General features: G+C 40.9%; 2 protein-coding genes across 5 annotated transcripts in view; one reads left to right on the forward strand and one right to left on the reverse strand.

The window, feature by feature from the left end:
- The window catches only part of LOC140065921 (uncharacterized), a 29,602-nt gene extending 21,300 nt beyond the window's left edge, over positions 1–8,302 (forward strand). Inside the window, exons 5-11 of the mRNA XM_072113480.1 lie at positions 572–636; positions 1,606–1,799; positions 3,122–3,287; positions 3,680–3,844; positions 5,525–5,598; positions 6,181–6,332; positions 7,823–8,302. Of these exons, the coding sequence (XP_071969581.1) occupies positions 572–636; positions 1,606–1,799; positions 3,122–3,287; positions 3,680–3,844; positions 5,525–5,598; positions 6,181–6,332; positions 7,823–7,873 (867 nt within the window). The 3' untranslated portion in view covers positions 7,874–8,302. The remainder of the gene's footprint in view (positions 1–571; positions 637–1,605; positions 1,800–3,121; positions 3,288–3,679; positions 3,845–5,524; positions 5,599–6,180; positions 6,333–7,822) is intronic.
- Positions 8,303–11,114: 2,812 nt separating this feature from the next.
- The window catches only part of LOC140135114 (putative oxidoreductase YteT), a 125,915-nt gene continuing 114,371 nt past the window's right edge, over positions 11,115–22,658 (reverse strand). For all 4 annotated transcript variants that reach the window (XM_072156182.1, XM_072156178.1, XM_072156183.1 and 1 more), the window contains 2 exons: positions 12,681–12,845; positions 11,115–12,115 (listed from right to left, as the gene is read on the reverse strand). In XM_072156182.1, coding sequence (XP_072012283.1) covers positions 11,990–12,115; positions 12,681–12,845 — 291 coding nt within the window. In that variant the 3' untranslated portion in view covers positions 11,115–11,989. The remainder of the gene's footprint in view (positions 12,116–12,680; positions 12,846–22,658) is intronic.

Below are 22,658 nucleotides of genomic sequence, written 5' to 3' on the forward strand. Positions count from 1 at the left end.
TTGTTTAGTTTGGCCAAGTGTGCATGTCTTTTCACTAGAAAGTGGGGGAGGATCTGCTGCCAGACACCCAAGCTGAATAAAGGATGGGGCATGATAAGATTCTTTAATGGACATTTATCATACGCCGCCAAACAAGCACCATGCCCACCACCGGATACATCAGGAGGCTCCAACATTGCATGACATAGATTTGGGCTCTTAAGCAGAAATGCCTCATACTGCCCACCTCACCATCACCCGTGCCACCCTTCACTGCCCCTTGGTGTGGAGCTGACGTAAAGAGGATAATAATTGCAGTGCCTGGCAATTCACAAGGCTTTGTGATTATTTCAGGGCTTGTATGTCAGAAAACTGATATACAAGCCCTGATTAATCTTCTCCGTTATGCCTGAACCTTCCTTCTCCCTGTTTATCGAGAGTGTTATAGGAAGCCTCCATTCACATAGAGCTGGAGAGTTTGGGCAACTTTTCTTTTCTGTGTATGTGGACGTGTATGTATGTATAACTCATTACTATAGGAATGGTGACAAAAATAATTTACATTTTCTGACTAATTCTGTTTTCTTTACAGCTGGAAACTGCTTTCAGAAGAGCATCACCAAATTATTTTTCTAAAGTGGTCATCAATGGCTTCAGGTACATTTGTTTACAAAGTTAGATCGTAAAACTAATTTTTCCATAATTTTTGGTTCTGGTGGACCGCCAAACAAGCACCATGTCCACCATCGGATACATCAGGAGGCTCCAACATTGCATGGCATAGATTTGGGCTCTTAAGCAGAAATGCCTCACACTGCCCACCTCACAAAAAAAAAAAATGTAGGCCACCATAAAAGTAGAAATAGCAAACATCAGATTTATGTCAAAACAACCACCAAAAGTACTTCTCGGTTCCAGAAGAGCGTTACCAGCTTATACAGGTCCTAATGCAGAAGAAGAATATTTTTTGTTATTTGCCATCTAATAAAGCAATACATTAGCAAGACATTACGGACATGTGAAGGGCTTTAGGTGCTGTATTTTGGACAACTACCACATAGATAGACAATATGGGTGTTATTTATCATTGGTTTTCCTGGGCTTTTTTGGGGTAAAAAAGTCTCAGTGTAGTCACATTAAGGTTTTTTGAGACTTTTCACTGCTAAAAAGTAAATAGTAACAGGAATATATACACCTCTTCATTTCACCTAAAACATAGAACTACTGCTAGTGCAACACAGTGCACAGCCACATTCATGACTTGAGACTTTTGCAAAAAGTCTTATAGTTGCTCCAGTCCCCTGCTGGTCTATGTGCTGGGACTTTTTATGCAATTTGAAACTTTTTGGGGACTTTTTTAAAAAATCCCAGAAAATAGACCATAAGTACATTAAGTTATTATAGGGCCAAAGCCATGAATCTGATGACTGTCCCAAGGAGCTGGTCTAATGATAAATAACCCCTGTGGTTCTAATACTTGTTCGGGATACTGATTCTTAGGGCACTGCAGTCTTGATAACCAAATGATGGGGGAAATGTGGTATGCCTACTGAGGGAAGCTTTTGGTCTCAGATTGGAGGAACAACCTAACAGACTTACAATTTGTGTTATATTTCTGTTTTATAGACGTGGAAGTATTATTGTGGACAGCACTGCTATATATACATATCCAAATAACCAGACGGGGATCGACTTCATAAACAATAACTTGAATAAATCTGTGAACACTTTTCTGAACGAGTCTCTCCCAGAGCTCACAAGAATAATGAATACTACTGTCTCCATTACTCGAATACAGCCAGAACCACCTGCAATAACTAGTAAGTATTCCTGCTCATGCCAGTGTTGGTTGGTCATCATGGGAGTACAGGCTCTAGCTGCAGACTAGTGGAGGACAGTAGGTGACTTTTGAGTAAGGCCTTTTGTCCATGAATGAGTTTGATGCATCCAACTTGAATCAAACTGGTGATTGCTGGAACGTCCTGCCTGAACACTCAGCAACCGGAATTAAATTGGCATCTTAAAGGGAACCCGTCACCACTATTTTCACAAATACAGCTAGTGACAGGTTCCTATAGAGCTCTAATAACTATCTGACACCCTGCTTGTAGCTAAGAATTATACCCCTGAGATCCCCATATATTCAACTTTATAGTTTTATCTGGTAACTAAGCATGGCTACATGTAGTCCAGGTGGGCGTGGCCTCCTCGGGCTGAATCCAGCAGCTCCTCCCCATCCTATCTCTGTATGCTGCTATAATGTCATGTGACCAGGGTGACATCATCGCAGGTCCTATAGCTTTTGTAGCATTAGGAACTGTACACTAAGCATATATGTCATGAAATCACAGCATGTTTTATCACATGAAATCACAGCAGCCTGCATGGAGAGGGGTAGAAGTCCATGGAGGCTGCTGTGATGGTTTTATGTGGTCATATATGTACATGGGGTATAGTTTTCATATTAAGTAGCTCAAGGACCTTTGATGATGTCACCCTGGTCACATGACATTAGGCCACGCCCCCATGGACTCGCTCCAAAGCTGCATAGTTACCAGGCAAGATTATAACTCTGATTTTATGGGGATCTGAGGGGAACAATTTTTAGCTAAAAGCAGGGTGTCAGATAGTTACTAGAGCTCTATAGGAACCTGCCACTACCTGTATTTGTGAAAATAGTGGTGACGGGTTCCCTTTAAGTTCAGTTCCATTTGCTGAGCATTCAGGGTGCATGTTCCAGCAAGCACATGATGGGTGCTGGATGCATCAAACATAAGGCATAAGGCTACCAGCAGACAAGCTGCAATCACTAATCACAGGCCACAAACAACAAACCCATGGTCTGTTGTTTGCATCCCATGTGGAACTGGACAGTAGAAGAGTAAAATAAGTAAGTAAAATATTTCTATGCTTTTATGACTTGCGGTTTGGCCAGTCGGCTCATACACAGGGTAGGGAAACTACGACCGTGTGTGTGAGCCATTGAAGTACATGGGCCTTGTGCTATCTGCTAGCACACAACCTAAAAGCACATTCGTGGCCTTGTTACCATAAGCGAAGCTCCATGACTGGCCAATTTTTTTTCTTCTCATATCTTCCATTATTGGGTATATGATTAATCTGCATCTTTTCATTCTTACAGTGGTAGACGAGTTGAAGAACTATGTCACCTGCTCGCTGAATTACGCTGGTTACATAGTAACATGTAATAACATACACTGTTACTGCACCGGGCCATGCTTCAATACCCCTGACTACTGCAATTATCATGGAGACTGCTACAATGCAGCCAATGGCTCCATCTGCATGTAAGCGTTTATGTTACATAAGCAGCCATTATGTCATAGTAATTCCTGGAGGAGCCAATCAAATCACATTTATTTGTATTTTCTGACAAGGGTTAACTGGATTGTGGTTGGTTGTTATGTGATACATGAGTATGCATTGCTGTAGTTCTTATATTTATTCTGATTTAGTATTATTAATAGGAAAATGTTAAGGATATTCTGATGTAAAATCTCCATAAGATATGCCATAATGGAGCTCCATGTCCTTGTTGCTCATTTCATCTGCTGGCTGAATCTGCCCTGACTGAAAGGCAGATAACTATTATAAAGAAAGAATTATAGAAAGTATAAGTAAATAAGCAACATCACCAAACCATCCCATAAGCTGTAATAAGACTCATCCTCTGCTGTAGGTGCTACAAGCATGAATTCTACCAGTACCAAGGAAAGCAATGTGAGCTCTATGAACAAACTTCTGGATTTTACGGGTTAATATTTGGTGTGATTGGCGGAGCTCTTCTCCTTCTCATTGTTCTGATTTTTGCTATCTGCATCCTGAGGAAGAAAAGAATGTTCAGGTATGTGGAAAAATTATTAGGGGGGGGAATAAATCTGGTCATTATAGTGTAGTATGAGAGATTAAGAGTCTTGTGCTACTTTACATCCTTGTGCTTGTCACTTACCCTTAAAGAAGTCCACTTGGTGTGACATGTGATATGGACACCTGTCTGTAGGTGACGTGTAATATGGACGCCTGTCTCTAGGTGACATGTGATATGGACGCCTGTCTGTATGTGACGTGTAATATGGACACCTGTCTCTAGGTGACGTGTAATATGGACGCCTGTCTCTAGGTGATATGTGATATGGACGCCTGTCTGTAGGTGACGTGTAATATGGACGCCTGTCTCTAGGTGACGTGTAATATGGACGCCTGTCTCTAGGTGACGTGTCATATGGACGCCTGTCTCTAGGTGACGTGTCATATGGACGCCTGTCTCTAGGTGACGTGTAATATGGACGCCTGTCTCTAGGTGACGTGTAATATGGACGCCTGTCTCTAGGTGACGTGTCATATGGACGCCTGTCTCTAGGTGACGTGTAATATGGACACCTGTCTCTAGGTGATGTGTAATATGGACGCCTGTCTCTAGGTGATGTGTAATATGGACGCCTGTCTCTAGGTGACGTGTAATATGGACGCCTGTCTCTAGGTGACGTGTAATATGGACGCCTGTCTCTAGGTGACGTGTAATATGGACACATGTCTCTAGGTGACTGTAATATGGACGCCTGTCTCTAGGTGATGTGTAATATGGACGCCTGTCTCTAGGTGACGTGTAATATGGACGCCTGTCTCTAGGTGACGTGTAATATGGACGCCTTTCTCTAGGTGATGTGTAATATGGACGCCTGTCTCTATGTGACGTGTAATATGGACGCCTGTCTCTAGGTGACGTGTAATATGGACGCCTGTCTCTAGGTGACGTGTAATATGGACGCCTGTCTCTAGGTGACGTGTAATATGGACGCCTGTCTCTAGGTGACGTGTAATATGGACGTCTGTCTCTAGGTGATGTGTAATATGGACACCTGTCTCTAGGTGACGTGTAATATGGACACCTGTCTCTAGGTGACGTGTAATATGGACACCTGTCTCTAGGTGATGTGTAATATGGACCCTGTCTCTAGGTGACGTGTAATATGGACGCCTGTCTCTAGGTGACGTGTAATATGGATGCCTGTCTCTAGGTGACGTGTAATATGGACACATGTCTCTAGGTGACTGTAATATGGATGAGCACAGGGCAGGTTTGGTATTTTGAGAACCCCCCACTCAAGCAATGAAAGACTCCTACCCTCAGCCCAGCTCCTTCTTCTCTTCCTCTCGGTCTCAATCTGCCCCCACCCCTCCTGTAATGCAGTGTTATTGTAATAAGTAGAATAGCGCAGTGTTCATATCTGTAATAGAAATTAAATACAAAATATCACGACTGTTCCTTTATTCTCCTTTTAATCCACTGTTTGTGTTGTCATCTTTGCCTTGTTACCTAATAACAAGACTCCATTAAACAAGGCCATATTATGTATGCAATGCATGGCACTGCTATACAAGCAATGGAACATAAAAGTACGGTTTGCTTCCATATGTGAAATGAATAAAGAATGTAAAATACACTTTATTAATTATGGTCCAGGGAGTTATCACACAGAATTATATCCATGACAATCACCTTCTCATTTTTACTTTCCATTAGTTTATTCAGCGAGAGAGCGGAGTCAAAAATGTGGTTTACATACGATGAGGAGAGAACAAACTTCCAGAATACAGGTAAGTAGAACCATTCTCACTTCACTAGGTCCAACAAAGGGCCCATTACATGCTCTTTTCATATGATCCATTGGGGTCACATGAAGGGTATATACAGTTATCTTAATTTTTAAAATACATCGATATAGCCCCCTACCCTGCCTCCTTGCTATGTCATGCCCACTTTCGGATAAACCTTAAAAAAGCGATTACACTCTTATCCAGAAAATGCTGACGATATCTTTGCTATGATACCTGTGACAATGCTTCTAGGTGTCATGAGGCCCAAGATAGGAGTTGCCTCTCCAGCCTATAAAAGTGACTTATTTCAGGAATTATATGACTCTTCTCAGCTCATTTGCACATGACTGGAGAATATTTTTTTATAAGTAAATCTGTAACATTTAACCTATATAAAGGTATTCTGGAAAGATTATGCCCTACCCTACCTAAGGAGTACCCAAAAAATCATGGAATATGTATAGGCATGTGATCATGGACATATGAGAGCTCACCTAATGTTCTGAATGGTTATTCGTTTCTATCTCTCCATTACACCAGAGAGTGATCTCTACTAATAGATTCTTTGTTTGCATTTACTAGATATGGATGCTTTTGCCAGAGCGAGTATGAGAAGTTTATCGCCTACATCTGGAAAATATGATTTTGAGACAAATTCATTCAGCTCCTCAGGCAGCGACCTCTCGGCAGGAGTGTACAGACCCAGGCTGGACAAAGTTGATACTTCACAAACGGTAAATAAATAGATTAAAGGGGTTGTCCTGTTATCACTGTATGGCGCTGGCATATGGTGACGGGTGGGAATTCCCAGCCGCCAGGAACCCTGGAGCATAACTAGAAGAGGCAAGGCCCCACACCAGACTTCTGAATGGGACCACCTCCCCCCTACATATCTCTCCCCATATATAGATAAATTCACACATTTATACACTCTTACACACATTTATGCACTGATCTATACATTTATACACTTACACAGATCTGTCCCAGTAGCTGCTGACCATGTGGGGAAAGTAGAGATGGGAGATACCTAGTTCTGTCGTTATGCTGTCCCATTCTTCAAAACTTCTTATCTGAGCTGCTGGCTCAGGTGTGTACTGTACAAGATGTACACAGTTATATACATGTTATACTGTACAATGTGCAGCATAATATGTATATAATGGTGCACATCTTCTATTTTAGTGTGGCAGGTCAGATGCATGAGCCCCCTGACACTGTGGGTCCCATAGCAGTTGGTATTGCTGCTGCCACTGTAGTTACGCCTTTGCCCTATTCCCAACTCAGATTTTTTTCTTACTCTCCGACAGCCCCTTTACATATAAACGAGTTAAGAATCTCCACTAGGAAATCTCCTCCGATCAGTTAAAGAGCAAATCTGCTTTATTCTCTAGGGGTAATTGATCATAGGATTTTCTTGACTTTTTGACATACAAAAGTGGCAAAAGATTTTTTAATGCCAACAATAGATTTATTACTTACTGGTATGAGTAATAAAACCTGCCTACCCACCTGTGTTAATTCTGTCAGTGGCTACCGGAATCAGGGATTCTACGTTTTGGAGATCTAACAATTTGTCCCTTTTCCACAATCATATCTATCATTCCCACTAGAGCATAAAAGCGTTTGCATTTGCCATTTTGTGTACCCAGCTACTATGCAAAGGCATGTGTTTCCATGTCTGCCATTTGGATACAGTGTAGGGAGATTAAACTGTATCCATCAAAATAAGAATCAGACTACTTGACAGTTTGTAGTCTGTAACCAAGTCTAGACAATCCAAATAGTTATTGTATACAAATTGTGGTTGGATATAGGGAGAAGTTTGTTATACACCGCCGCTTCGTGCGCTGTTGTATGATGAAAGTCCTGCCTCTCTGGATACATCAGGAGGCACTCCGCTGCTGTACAACTGCTGGAAAGGTCACAGGTCACATGCCCATTTGGTGTGGAGGTGGCTTAAAGGGGAAAATAAATGCATTGCCTGTCAGTTGGTAAGGAATTGTTTTTATTTCAGGGTGTGTATGCCAGAAAGCTGGCGCACAAGCCCTGATAAATGACCCCCTTTGTGTTTTGGTCAATAACCCTGCAGACATAAAAGCATACAGCACTGTATAAACTAATGGTAACATATTTGAATCAACAAGTAAAGTTGTTTTATGTTTTACTTTGTAATAAATAATTCTAAAAGTTGTAAAACAATTATACCTAACTATCGTTACAGTTCAAAATTCAAAGACCGGAAATGATCCCAACCTATGAAGAACAAAGGTGATCTAAAGACATCACTGAAGAAGACGCTGCTTTACGTTGCGTTCAACAAAATGACGTTTACTTCTGTGAATGTAATGGAAAAATAAAAACTATGCAGAAAATGCTGGTAAACATCTTATCAGCTGTATTGTGACTTTGCAGCACTTTGCACATTATTGTCTTGTATTCCTGTATGTTCTTTTGAGATGTATTATACTTTTATATTAGATTAATATATGAACAAAGTGTATTCTTCATGAACTCAATGTACAGGTGTTCACTCCTGTACGTCTTTTGCACTCATAAAATGTACTTTATATTAAATAGAAATTATGATGTATAGTCTTAAATTATTACTATGCTGAACTTGTTTATGCCTTTTTTTAAATGTGACCTACCTAATAAAAAGCAAACAATTCAAACATAAAAATAAAAAGAGAATATATTTTTTTTTCATTTTTTTATTTCATATGGTCGAATAAAAGGGAGATAATTATTCTTCGCCGTACTGCAGGAGATGTACAGTTTACATTGTCCACTTAGGCCAACACAGTGGGGGAGAAGGCACATGAATATCCCCTATGTCCCTAACCTGTATGTTACTTTAGGCGTGTCGGGGAACAGGGACAGCTGAGAGTGTCTTAGGTCCGAACTGGTGGTGTTTGTGCCCGTATTTACTAAAAGGCGTAGAGTTCACAAATGTGCCCTATTGATATGTTCACATAAATGAATCCACATAATATCACTAAAACTGTAATAACTAGATATCTGCTTTTCAGCTAGACATTTTAGACAGTCACAACCTGCAAAATATAGCAATAAAACAGAATAAAAAGTAAAGGCGCCATAAAACCTATATAATTTTGAAAGCAGACAACCAGGCGATGCATTTGGCAATTAACATTCAAAATTTCCTCTAAAATATGTACAAATCCAGATACTTATATAAAGAAAATCTACTTTCCTAAAACAGTAAGATGTGAGGAGAGCATACATACCCCACACCAATATACTGTATTCACCAAAATATGTAGCAAATGGAACTGCAGAAAATTCACACAGATGTATCATTGTCTGTTCCTTAGACAATGGTAACCCAAATAAATAACTATATATCCATAAACCTCTCTAATGAGATAATAAAAGTCACTTTTAGATGTGCGCCATTGTATTAGCTGCACAATAACAGAACCCTCCGCGCTTCATAAGAACGAGATTGAGAACGTCATAACATAGGTGTAAATAATGGGGGATGATGGGAAATAAGAACTTTATTCCAGGACATGTGTGTGCTTTTGGTGTTACATATAACTTTATGGACATGTTCTGGTTACGGTGTAGTCACATTAGGCGAAGAGGATTGAATGTTCATCGTATCAGTCAATTTTCCCAACAAAAAAAAACTATCACAAAATAAAAGGGAATAAGAGAGAAAGGGCCACATTTATCACTTTTGTGCGCCTAAGTGTAGTAGTTGCGCCTAAATTCTGGCGCACTGTTTTCCAGAATTATCACAAGCTACAACCATCTGTGATAAGGTAATTTCCTGCCTCTTATTAATCACTTTACTTTAACACAGTTTAGGCACAATTTTGGCACTTACATGTGATCCTGCTACAAGCTCCTCTCTGCTTCTCCCACATCCCAGCATGAAGATAACACCCACAGCAGCACCCAGGTGTGTGACACCCAGCACCCAGTGACCTCCTCAGCAGGGGCTTCTCCTGGAGGGGATCCCCCAGTGCCGATCTTCTGCTGCACCCCTGTAATTCTGCACAGTATCCCCCTCAGACACACTGGTGATACTGTGCAGAATTACATGGGGGACACTTGTCAGCACTATGTGCAACATTCTGTAACGTTCTCTTCTCTCTTGCTCTGAGCTCAGGATTCTGCAGAATGTTTTGTAAATAGAAGGTGATGAACTGTAAATAGAGTCTGCAGCTCCTGTCTGCAGAGCATCTTATGTCTGTATTATATGCTCTAGTGTCTGGCTGAGCTCTGCTGCTAGAAATGAGCTGTTCTGCAAAGGGGCTCAGTGCTTTCTTCTCAGTTAACGCCACCTTCGGGCTGGAGTGTTTTTGCGCCCGTTTTTGCGCCTAAATGAAAAGTCGCAAGTGATGAATATCATTAGGTGCAGCAAAACATCTGGATTGCTAGGATAAATGAGGGAAAGCTGGTTATTTTTGCTGCACAGCTAGTTTGGCGTTTAGTCACAAAAATGGCACAAAAACGGTGCGCCTGAATGAAAAGGCGCAAAAACAACAGAAAAAAACGATTGATACATGTGGCCCAAAGTGTGTTCTTAGATAGTTCTGCATAGAGAAGGGTTAAAAACATGAATATTAGTTGATATTATCCCTTCTCAAAATGTAGTAACATATAAAGTGAATATTTCCATTATCTGTGAGGTGCAGCAGCTCCTGTGTGCAGCAAATTCTCCCTGTAGCCTTATGGCTAAGAATCTGGAGGGGGGGGGACACTTCAGAGGGCTGTATCTCTGGCTCTGTGACACATAGAACCTCACTTCTTTTTTCCTATGAAAGAAGAGAGCCTTTTCTTCTTTTTTCTTTTATATGAATCTAAATTTGTGTTTCTAAAATTTAGGAAAACGGAGATAATAACTGTTAAACTACCGTTGGGAGTGATTTTTATATATAAAAATGGCACCTCATATTCTCACTTTAAACCTGAATATCTCTGGATCTATGGCACCTAGAAACAAAATTCAAGATTCATTTGAAAGAAGAGATTGCCACCTTTGCCTGCACATAGTGCCGGCGCCATACTCCAAATATCATTATGGAGAGGGGAAGGGGTGGGCAGCACTACTACGGTTTGTGAGTACTACGGTATGGTGGGCACCCGTTAGTGTGAATATAGCCCAAGAACGCACCCTGTGGCCGCACCCTAAATGATAAAAAACCTTTTCCTGGCTGCAATATTAAAAAAATCAGTTTATAAACTTAAACATAACTATATGATGTGCGTCCAATGATGTTAAGTGAATAAAGCCCTGCACTTGGAACAGGGAACTCCTTCTAGGAGGCAGCCCAAAAGCTTCCCTGACACATCCGTGTACTACATTTCAAAGGCATGCATGTTCTACCACAAAGGAGACTGCAGGCGAAATGTGTGGGCTCACAAAGCTTCCTCTAGAGATCAAAGCTGTGGAAGGAGAGACACAATCCTATTTTATGAGACAAAAGCTGTTGATGCCTCAGACTGGTAATTAAAACATGTGATAAAGAAGGTTAAACACAATAAATTGACAATGTTTTATTATAATAGAAATCACAACATTCTTTTGGATACATACATTTAAGCAACAAGCCCTAGCTTCCTATTATCAAATTCTCATCTGGCCTCCTCACTAAAACTAGATCTGATAATTGTGCAAATTTGCATTACCAGGGAAAGTATTAAAACCATTGAAATGTACTGTTCAACAAAAATTGACATCAATCAGTAGTACAGTATAAATACATGAGGAATAACAGTATTTATGGTTGTTAAACATCGCATATTCTGCATTTTCTAGCTCTTTTCCATTCGATAGTCTTGAATTGTGATGTTCAGTTCTACCTGAGATGCTTAGCGGAGACCTAGCTGCTGTGACTCCGATACTGCTCACTCACCTCCACAGAACTTTTTTCTGATCTTTCTTCTGTTCCTCTCTTTCTGACATAACTCAACAGATAATGCATTATGAAACATAGAAGAAACAGAGGAAAGCACTGATAAGATGTCTTCTAACAAGATAATACTCTTAGTTTCTTATTTTTCACCTGCATTATTGATTTTAGAAAATTTGTTGAAATGTTCGGCAGTGTCATATATCTGGTGAATAACAAGGTGCCATGGATATACTTCGCATAAAGTGTATAGTAGTATGCCTAAAATCTAGTATTGCAGCTCATCCTTTCAAGTGAATGGAGCTAAGCTACAATACCAAACACAGTTCAGGGACAGGATGACCCTGATCCTAGATGACCAAATGGGAAACATCTCCTCTAACAGGGTTCCACATAGTGCACATATCTACCACCAGATTACAGAACAACTTTGCATTACTGATTCAGGTATACAATTTTGCAGTATTTTAAGCACTTTTGGCAGGATGTAAAAGCTTCATTCCTTAATGTCCTTCCTTGTCTATATTCACCACACAGTTCTCTCGTCTCGATTTTTCAGCTTCAAAGACCAACAAGTGGCTTTGAAGGGTGTCATCTGGCCCACTTATAATCAGCGAGGGGTCATTATTCTGTTAAGAACAACCACAGATCAGAGTTGCAGTTAATTCATTTTTATTTACATTTATTATCTGTAATGATATAGGCAGATATAGAAAGTATCCTCATTAAAACAGATCTCTAGGATCCAAACTTAAAAGCACATTCCAGCACGCTGGGTGAGGTAAGTGATGTCACACGCAGGGTGTGAATTCACGCCTCTCATGTGATGTCGAACCGCTCTCACGGGGCGTGCATAATTAGCAGTCCGGAGTGCCGGACATCTTGTCCCCGTGCTCGGTTGTGCTAATTATAACTTTCTTTTCTAGATGTTACCCAAGTGTTAAGACTGGCAACATTGTATAAAAGTTGTATAACATCATCATACAAAATATAACATTTATTTGCAGAAAAAGCATGGAGTTCTATAATAAGATGAGGGGTAACAAGGGGTGCATAGGAACCCTCAATTGTTGTAGGTTCCTTATATTAAATTAATATAAATATAGCAGGCATTGATAAAATATTGATAAAATGCATGAATTACATATATATAATGTATCCAGCATCAGCCGGTGACTGGTATCAAGTACTTACAGCAACTGCGGAGATGAAACTGTCGATGAGGTAATAGTCGGCACCTCCATGGGAGCTCAGATGTAGAGGCAGGAATGGAGCAGTTTCTGCAGGATACAGCGTTTCCTTATCAGTCACAAAATCGATTACTTTAATAGGACCTTTTCCTTTGCAGCGTAATTCTCCCTGGAACATGAAAGAAAACCTCCTTACACAGTGACATGGATAATGTAAGCCTGATGCCCCCCATGCGTTCCCTTTTTTGTGAAAATTTACTCAAATTCAGCACCAAAATTGACTCCTCCACTAGCAGCACATTAGTTAATGTGTTTGTGTGATTGGGATGTAAAGTCTTCAATTAAAGAATCGCTGTAAACCTGTAATGAGCTGAAATGTAACGCACACAACAATTAGCGAGTAAACCCGTGTTATCACAACTGCTGATAATGGCTTGTAACCTTACATCACACATCAGCAGAGTGAGAGAGAATGAGATCCGAGGAAGACACAGATAATACAGTATTCAAAGGGATTGTCCACTTTATGTGAGATGGGTCCTCACAGCCTTACTCCTACGAACCCAGCAGAGGGGTTTCATTTCCCACCAGCCCCACCATTGGCAAAATTAACCATTACACAGTTACCATTGAACTATGATGTCTTCCAGAGTTAGGCTGTATTCACACAGCCATTGTGGGGATGTAACTTGTAGACGTCTCATTGATGGCGATGGTGACCCAGTGCCGGTGGTGATATGCTGTCACACATGTGCCGGTGGTGCCTTACCATACACGGGAAAAGATAGAGTCTGCTCTGTCTTTCTCCGTATGTACAGCCAGACAGCGCTATTTCCTATGGGCGCGCTGCTGTACGCTCGCCCGGCTATGGACGTGTAAATGAGGCCTTCCAGAATGATATTCTCTGGCTTTATATTTATAACCGGTGATTGTTACAGTCTGTGCAGGTATAGTAGTCAATGAAACCTTTCCAAGATTAAGAATGCAACAACCATAGAACAATAAGCTGTGTAAGTGTATATGTAAGATTTGGCCTCTGACAAGTGTTGCATGAGGGAATTTTCCAGGTTCCTGGTAATAATAATAATAATAATAATAATTCCTTTATTTATATAGCACACACAGATTACACAGCGCTGCACACAGTTTACCAAATCAGTTCCTGTCCCCAATGGTGGTCTCAATCTAATCAGCCTACCAGTATGTTTTGGAGTGTGGGAGAAAACTGGAGGACCGGGAGGTAATCCACGCAAACATGGAGAGAACATACAAACTCTCTGTACTAAGAAGTACAATTTGTAACGCAAAAAAACAAGTGTTCAGAAAGCTCTTTACACAGAATTTTTTTTTTTAAAAGCTAGGGCTTTTTTCAAAGGTGGGGAATAAAAAACTAAAAAGCAAACACAGAATAAGGGTTGAGACCTGTAGAGGTTAAAGAGCAACCAAACTCAGTGGAGGAGGGATGCAATGCCTCCAATGGCCTATAAGTTGGCTGTCTACGCAAATGGTTGCGGAGACCATGCACAAATTAACAGCCGGCAGAGCCAAGAGGCGTTCCGGTGAAGTAGGCCAAAATGCCTCTGCATCATTTGCATAATTTTATAAACTTATTTTCTGAATATTTGTGCCATTTCAGGATATCATAAAAGCGGTTCCATCCCCTAGAAGACACAATGAGTGATTTTGGGCAGTCTACCATGAGTAATTCTGATAGTAGATGTACATTAAACCAAAGGTCCATAATTACCAGTGGGTGGTTTAGTGTCCCAAATCCCCACAACAGGTTCCCTTATAACATTTTCCAATATATTTTCTGCATCAATTCCTCAGGTTTTTTTTTTTAGCTCACTACTTCTTGTTATTCTATAGGAAGCTTCTATGTTTGCTTCTGGGAGATAAAATCTGTCCGCGTTATGTGATGTCACACACAAAAAGGGCTAAGACCTGTAGGTGTGATTTCCTCTTTCTCTTCCTCTTACCTCAGACAGGTAAGGAGGCTAATTATTAACTCTTCCCATGCCTAGAGAATATTTCACTTGATTCAGCTCTCAGAGGAGATTAGACCATTCAGGGACAGTATGTAAATAGTTAATTAATTAGATACTTAATCAGGTTCTTTTGTCTCTCCCCTACATACCCCTCCCCTCTCCATAGAGCATCGCAGGGCCAGCATGTCCTATATGTCAATGTGCACAGTCATGGTGCAGTGATACAACGTGACCAGGCGACATAACGTCAATGAGGACCAATATGCGGTCACAAAGGGTGCGGGCAGATATCAGTACCCATTACATTTGTGGGAATGAGCCCACACATTAACTGCTTAAATAAGGAAAAAAGGCAGAGGGAAAAAGAAGGACACAGGAATAGATTTTGCTATTATCATCCGTACTTTTCATTTATAAATGTTGGAAGAAGTTTAGTTATGCTTAAACTTCTCCACCAAGGAAGTTTTCACTTGTGTTAAGGCCCTACTTGGCCTTTATGATGGCTTTTTGGAGAGGTTTGGGAACCCACTTTAATAGACCCTATCAAGCAACACATCATCACATGACCAGAAGAAATCCCCAGAGGGTAAACACTGAAGGTTTCTACTAAAATGAGATAAACTATGGGTCTTTAACCATTAGGGAGTGCTGCTATGTAAGAAGATTGGGGATTGTCTCCCTGGTGTCTGTATTACTGATCTATTTTGCTCTGCTATTGCCTATTCCCTTTGGGATGTGTCTTCCATGTCTAGGTTTTTTTTTAAATGTCTTGTCTCAATATGTAATAATAAAGCTCAAACTTTTAGCATTTTCTCTTGATTTAGTCATCTTTCTCTTCTTTATGTGACTATATAAGAAGATTGTGTAACTTTTTCTTGTACAATAACATTTGTTTACTGAAACCATAAAGCCCGCTGAAGAAAGTATGAACACAAAAGATAATCCATAAATTCAAACAAAAGGAAATACAAAAAAACTGAGAAAAGGCTCAAGTGAGCTGAAACGTGTTTTTGTTAGGATTAAAACATTAATCGCTGCTATCTAACTAGTCTACAAGCAACAAATTCTGCATCAAGCCCTCTGGAGGAATACAATTTGCGTACTTTACCTTTTTACCACTAGATGTCGCTAAAACGTCATAATACAGATCTGTAGCACTAAAGTTGGATACAAGCATATACACTGGAGGAGATAGCAGAAAGGTTAGTAAAGGGGGGTTGCTATCCATAGGACAACTGCACTATGTACATAGCAGGAAGAAGACAGCTCTGTATATACTGCTATGATGGAATCAGGGCCGGATTAAGGTTGGTGTGCGCAAAATATGGTGGGGGCCCCCAATGAATGTAGTCCAGGCAGGGAACAGGAATCGCTATATACCACTCCCCAGCAATAACTATATACAGCCTCCCCAGTAATCACTATATACAGCCCCCGTATTCACTATATACAGCCCCCAGCAATCACTATATACAGCCCACAGACATCACTACATACAGTTCCCAGAAACCACTATATACAGCTCCCCCAGCAACCACTATATACAGCTCCCCCAGCAATCACTATATACAGCTCTCCCAGCAATCATTATATACAGCTCCCCTAGCAATCACTATATACAGCCCCCCCCAGCAATCACTATATACAGCTCTCCCAGCAATAACTGTATACAGCTCCCAGGAATCGCTATATACAGTTCCCAGTAATAAATATATACAGCTCCCCAGCAATCAGTATATACAGCCCCCTAGTAATCACTATGTATAGCGACCCCAGCAATAACTATATACAGCCCCCTATAATAACTATATACAGCCCCCTATAACTATATACACCCCCCTATAACTATATACATCCCCTATAATAACTATATATACAGCCTCCCTATAATAACTAACTACATACAGTCGTCCTTTAACAACTATATACAGCCTCCCTATAATAAATAACTACCGTATTTTTTGCCCTATAGGGCGCACCGGACTATAAGGCGCATTAGTCCGATGCGCCTTATATATGTAATAATTACATATATAAGGCGCATCGGACTTTAAGGCGCGGGGTCCGGGGGCGTGGCGGAGACCCGACGGGACGCGACGCAGAGACGCAACGGGGAACGCGGGGAAGGTGAGCGGGGAAGGTGAGGGGGAGGTGGAGAAGGGCAGCGGACCATACTTACATAGGTCCCCGCTACCGGAGACAGCAGATCTCCAGAGGGAACTGCAGACCATGCGGCAGAAGTTGTTCCCGCTGTCTCCGGTCTCCGGTAGCAGAGACCTATGTAAGTATGGTCCGCTGCCCAGCGCCATACATAGGGCGCACCGGACTATAAGGCGCACTTTGGATTTCCACGGAAATCCAATGCTTTTAAGTGCGCCTTATAGTCCGGAAAATACGGTATATGCAAACTCCTATTTTTGCTATATACACCCCCCCCCATAATAAATATATACAATCCCCCTATACTAACTATATACAGTCCTAGGTAAAATAATAAAATTGTACTCACATTCCATCGTTCCCCCTGAAGCGCGCCATTCTCATCTTCCCTTGCGGTGTCAGGGTGGATATCGGATGTAAACAAAGATGATGGTGCCCTGCTACAGGTGGCTGCCATCTTTGTTTACATCTGATCGTCTATGGCAGAGCAAGGAACTTATTGTTCCCTCGTTCTGCTATAGACTAATGTCAGGCACATTGGTGGGATTCGGCCCGGGGAGCCCAGAAGATTTGGGCTGGTCATGCCATGCCAGAATTGCCCACATTTGGTGGGGTCCCCATCTAACATTTCATCAGGGGTTTTCTCTCCCAGTCTATCCTAGATATTATGTGATTTATAGTTTCGTTGTACTTTAATAAGTTTAGGATTACAAGTCCAACACTCGTAAACACATCGACTGTACTTCATGTCCTCCTTCTCCGGAGGAAAGAAGGCAAAGAGGAGTAAGGTAAGTATTTACTTTAATCTCTAAAACTATAGGGGCACTGTTACTATTAGTGAGGGGGTAATTATAATAAATACTTGAGATACTGTTACTTGGCTAATGTTGGTGGCAGTGTGATTTGGTAACTGTGGGGTACTATGACTATTGGCTACTGTGGAGACACTGTGAGTATTGACTATTGGGGTAGGCATTGTGACTATATTAGCTACTGAGGGGCCCCTGTTATCATATTGGCTAATGTGGGGGCATTGCGATTATAATGGCTACTTGGGGAGCAGCTAAATATTAAGTTTATTAAGTTTGTGTTGAGAAGGCAGATTTATCATTTGCTAAACAAATCATAGCTGGAAGAAGCTAACATGTCGGCCAGGTGCTGGTATGTTCCATGAACTCACAAATCTGCAGCATCTTTCTTGTGCTGGAACTTTATGATATCTTCTCCTACGAGGTTGAGCCTTGTCAGATTTATTATCCAGCATCAGGCACTGTGGTACATCTAGTGCAGTATAGGGCTGTCTGTCCAATTCTGCTTGTTTCTGTTCCTGAATCTATGAAGTGATCCTTGCTCTGGAACCCTATCTATGTATTATGCTTGGTTACAGTATTGTTTCTATGTGCTAGGATTGGTTCTGGTAACATATATATGTAGTTATCTTGGTTCTGCTAACATATTTCTATAGTAATCTTGGTTAAAGAGAAACTGTCACCACTTCTGCAGATATAGAGCCCTAATATACATATACAGCCCTAATAACTGGCTGACACCCTTCTTTTAGTTAAAAACTGTTTAGCTTACATCCACATAAATCACCTTTTATCTTATATCACCTGGCATCAGATGGGGTGGGTCCTGCTCATCCGGCCCCTCCCATCTAATCCTCCCCATGCCTTATGCCTCCTTACTGGGCACAGTTCATGTCATGTGACCAGAGTGTCATTACCTCAGGTCCTTTAGCCTCTTAACAATAGCAAACTGTACCCCATGTATGTATCTGACCACATGAAGTCACAGCTGCCTCCATGGACTTCTACTCCTCTCCATCCTCCATGGAGGCTGCTGTGATTTCATGACATCACATACATGGTGTACAGTTTGCTATTATTAAAAGGCTAAAGGACCTGCAATTATTTCACTGTGGACACATGTTATGAATGTAACACAAGGCACTATGTAAAATAATTGACACAATATTTCCCATCTGTACATGGGAGCTTTATATGTCTGTAGTTAAATATTAGCTGTAGTCTGTAAGACACTGAGCTGCCAGTCAGAATAATGGGGTGTGGTTCACTTAAAATGTAACTACTACACCACATTAAATAAAATGGGAAACTAATGTGCGGGGAAGGGGACCCTGAAATTCCTAGTAGCTGCTCTGATAGGACAATATGATGAGGCTTCTCCATAAGAAGAGACTAGTACAATGTACATTAGGCTTTAGTTTGGGCCTGGTATAGGTTTTGCACTGGTTCTCAGTATCTTAGAGTTCCACTTCTGAATGGGAGTTACAAAAATAAAAACAAGTATAAATTTAGCCTCATCCTATTGTAATGCAGTAAGTCAGCCTCCCCTTCTGTAATCTCCTGGTCTGGGGTCAGGACTGAATGAAGTGAGAATTAGCATAAGAACAGTGGATGTAAATGTGAACCTGAGGCAATTTCCTGACACAATAGATGACTATGCTGAACTTACAGCCGCTCTCCAGTCATTACTAGAAGTTACATCTGACTCAATCAGGATCTCATAATCATCAATGTACGGGTGGAATACACATTTTAATTATGCTAATTTGACATCATGCAATATAGTTGAATTTGGGTGAATAGGTCCCTTCTGAACTTTTAATGTTCATTTAATGTTTACTTTCCATACACAGAACACAGTACCTTTGGTAGTGGCAGAAGTAAGCATGGGCAAAGGTATCGGTGTGGGCACAGGGCATGGTACCCAGACTCTTGTGGTCAGTAGGATACCAATATGCCACTTTTATGTATTAAGATGCACAGTTAGGCCAGCGAATTGAACCTCTGTCGCAGGTTAAGGAATGCCTAGTGATATCACGCTGTATTTGGCTACTGAGATGACATACCAAGGGTGGCCCTACTAAAAGTAGTGAACAAATAACTGAGTACCCATATAACGCCTCAACCCCATCAAACATAGCTCTCATTTATCTACATAGAAATGAAAATACACTTGTGCACGTACATTGCTGATGGGGGGTGAGAGCCTTGCCCCTGCGGTAAGTTGCAGTCAGTGTGATGCCATAATTATCGCACAACCTGAAATCATGGAGTAAGGAGTAACGGCAGAAAGGGACTCTTCAAGTTTGGTGCAACATTTAGTTTACCAAGTTTCTCTGAATTTGCTGTTTTTCCAACAACTGTGTAAGGAAAACTGAAGATAACTAGCTATATTCTCCTGATCAATGCAATGGAGACTAAAATTATCACGTCTGTGACAGGCCATGTTAGTTAGCAATTGATGTTGGCACAGAGGTGACTGGCTGCCCTAGGCATTTATACACCTATTCTCAATCATTTAATTGTTAAAAAGTACTTTGGAGGTGTCATCTGTGTTTCCTTTTTATCTGTTCCCATGGCTACTATCTCTAAAGTAGATGTAAACCCATGACTACAAAATCGATGGGATTTTTTAAATACTCATTTAAAGGGAACCTGTCAGCATAAATTGACCTAATAACCCACTACCAGTATATTGTCAAGCAGCTGAACACCTTCCACATTGTGTTTCTTTCATGACCCAGTGTGGTGGCATCATCCCGAAAATCGACTTTAAAGTGAGATGTAAACTGGTTGTATAAAGTCAAGGAGGCGTAGATTTTAACACTGAAATCAAGCTCTCTATTCCTCAGAAAGCCCTCTTCATTGTAGCTGATGGTTCTGCATCCAGAGACATCTCTAACCAGATCTCCCGAAATCCAATTAATCATTTCAATCACAGAGGAGGAGGCATCTTCAGTGTTAAACTCTCCTCCTTCTTGACTTCATACAACCAATTAACATCTCACTTCAAAGTTAATTTTCTGGATGAGACCACCACACTGGGTCATGAAAGAAACAAAAACTGCTTGACAATACATTAGTAGTGGTTTATTAGATTAATTGCTGATGACAGGTTCCCTTTAAGTTAAAGAGCACCTGTCAGGGGGACACTAAACCCCCCACAGGTCCTTATGAGGTTTAGTCCCTTACGGCACTTGCGCTATGAAGTCAGGATGTACAGCTATGCGACTGCAGATCTGTTGGTGGTTTAGTGCACCAAACAGCCCTGACAGGTCCTCTTTAAAGGGGTTTTCCCATGAAGGCAAGTTAGGCCCTACCCACAGGATAGGGCCTAACTTGCTGATCAGTGGGGGTCTCAGTCCTGAGTCCCCCCCCCCCACCCACAGATCGCAAGAGGTAGGGGTCCAACTCCTCAGAGTAATGGAGCAGACGGCCGCGCTTGACCGTTCTGCTCCATTAATCTCTATGGAGCTGCCGGAGATCGCCAAGCAAATAAGTAAATTCTTATTCATTAACTTAAAGGGGTATTGACATCTGGACATTAACATTCAATAACACTTTAATGTACACCCATACTTTAATGTAATCATAGAAATTTTACTCTTTTTCCTATTATGAAAGAATAAAGGCATGGGGCTGACCTTTATCCAACAATCCCCATGCCATGTCATGTAATAGCTGAGAATTGCTAGTTCCTTAATATAATTAATTGCAATTCCATAATAATAATAATAATGACTAAATGGCTGTAAGTTGCAGCATCGCTTCTACAATAGTACAAAGCTTTACAAGGTAGAGAGCGTGTTTTAGCTTGCCTGCTTTTAAGTGTGTTAGTCTCTAGGCATATTATTTTTATATACCTGTCACCTGATCATTGGGGGAGACAGATAATTTTCAGATGACTACACCCTGTCAGTGTATTAATAACATTAATGGAGTAAAAACAAACTAGAAGTGAGGAGAAACTGTAAAGATGATATAAGGGAATTGCTTGTATGGCAAATCCATAATATGATGGAATACATTAGGAATGACAGCAGCCATACCTCAACTGAACTGTATGATTCATATAATAGGGGCACTGCCATTTAATAGGTTCCACAATTTCACCAAAGTTAGTTAGTTTGGTTAGACTGTGTATGGTTATTTGCTTTGTAGAATTCCATATGACACATCACAGGAAGAGGTGTGGGGATGGTACATGAAGGTTCGGCACTGGGAATATCACACTCAGGCTGCATTTACATGTTCAGAATGGGGAGGGGCTTGGCCCCAATCACATATGCGTTTCAACAGAAATGTGGGGTACACCTGACTGATTAAGGAAGGCTGACATTATGAGATGAGAAAGTGTTAATAATGTGGGTACTATTGCACTTTAATAGGTTGGTTATCTATACCTGTAAAATGTCTTATAACCCCTCCCTTGATGCTTACCTCATTACATCCTCTCCTTTTACAGGACGTGGGGGTTTATATGGCTGATCACTCAATTTGTCTCCCACTTTGAGGCGACACTCAAGCTGTCCATCCCTCCCTATGTTTTTTGTAATGTTTTTCCTTTGTATTTCATAGTTAATTTCAAGTCACAGCAGGCGAAATGGAGGAAGATTTGAAATGGTGGTTGCTCGGTTGGCCGACTTGCCGGTTGAGAGTTCAGCTTCCAGAGCTCAAAAATGTGTGATTGTATCCCAAGTGCCTGATGTTTGGATATTACGGGTTAATATATAAAAAAATAAAGCTGTGACCTAATTTTCCACCAAGCAAGAAGTCTCTGTCATATTTTGAAAGTTAACTTATACTGTTAAAGTTTACTGACAGTAATTTATTAAAGTGTTTACAGGTGGTTTAAATAAGGTGTTCTGTTGCATACCATCCAGTCTGCGTGCAATCAGTAATGAGTCTTTGATGTTTTGAATCGTTGCTGTTACATCAAAAACACCAGGCACTTGTTACTGATCACATCTGTTTCTGTATAAATATGTATGTGATGGAACCAAGCCTCTCCCCGGTCCATCTGGA

This window comes from Engystomops pustulosus, chromosome 6 (assembly GCF_040894005.1).
Source record: "Engystomops pustulosus chromosome 6, aEngPut4.maternal, whole genome shotgun sequence".
Classification (NCBI taxonomy): Eukaryota; Metazoa; Chordata; class Amphibia; order Anura; family Leptodactylidae; genus Engystomops; species Engystomops pustulosus.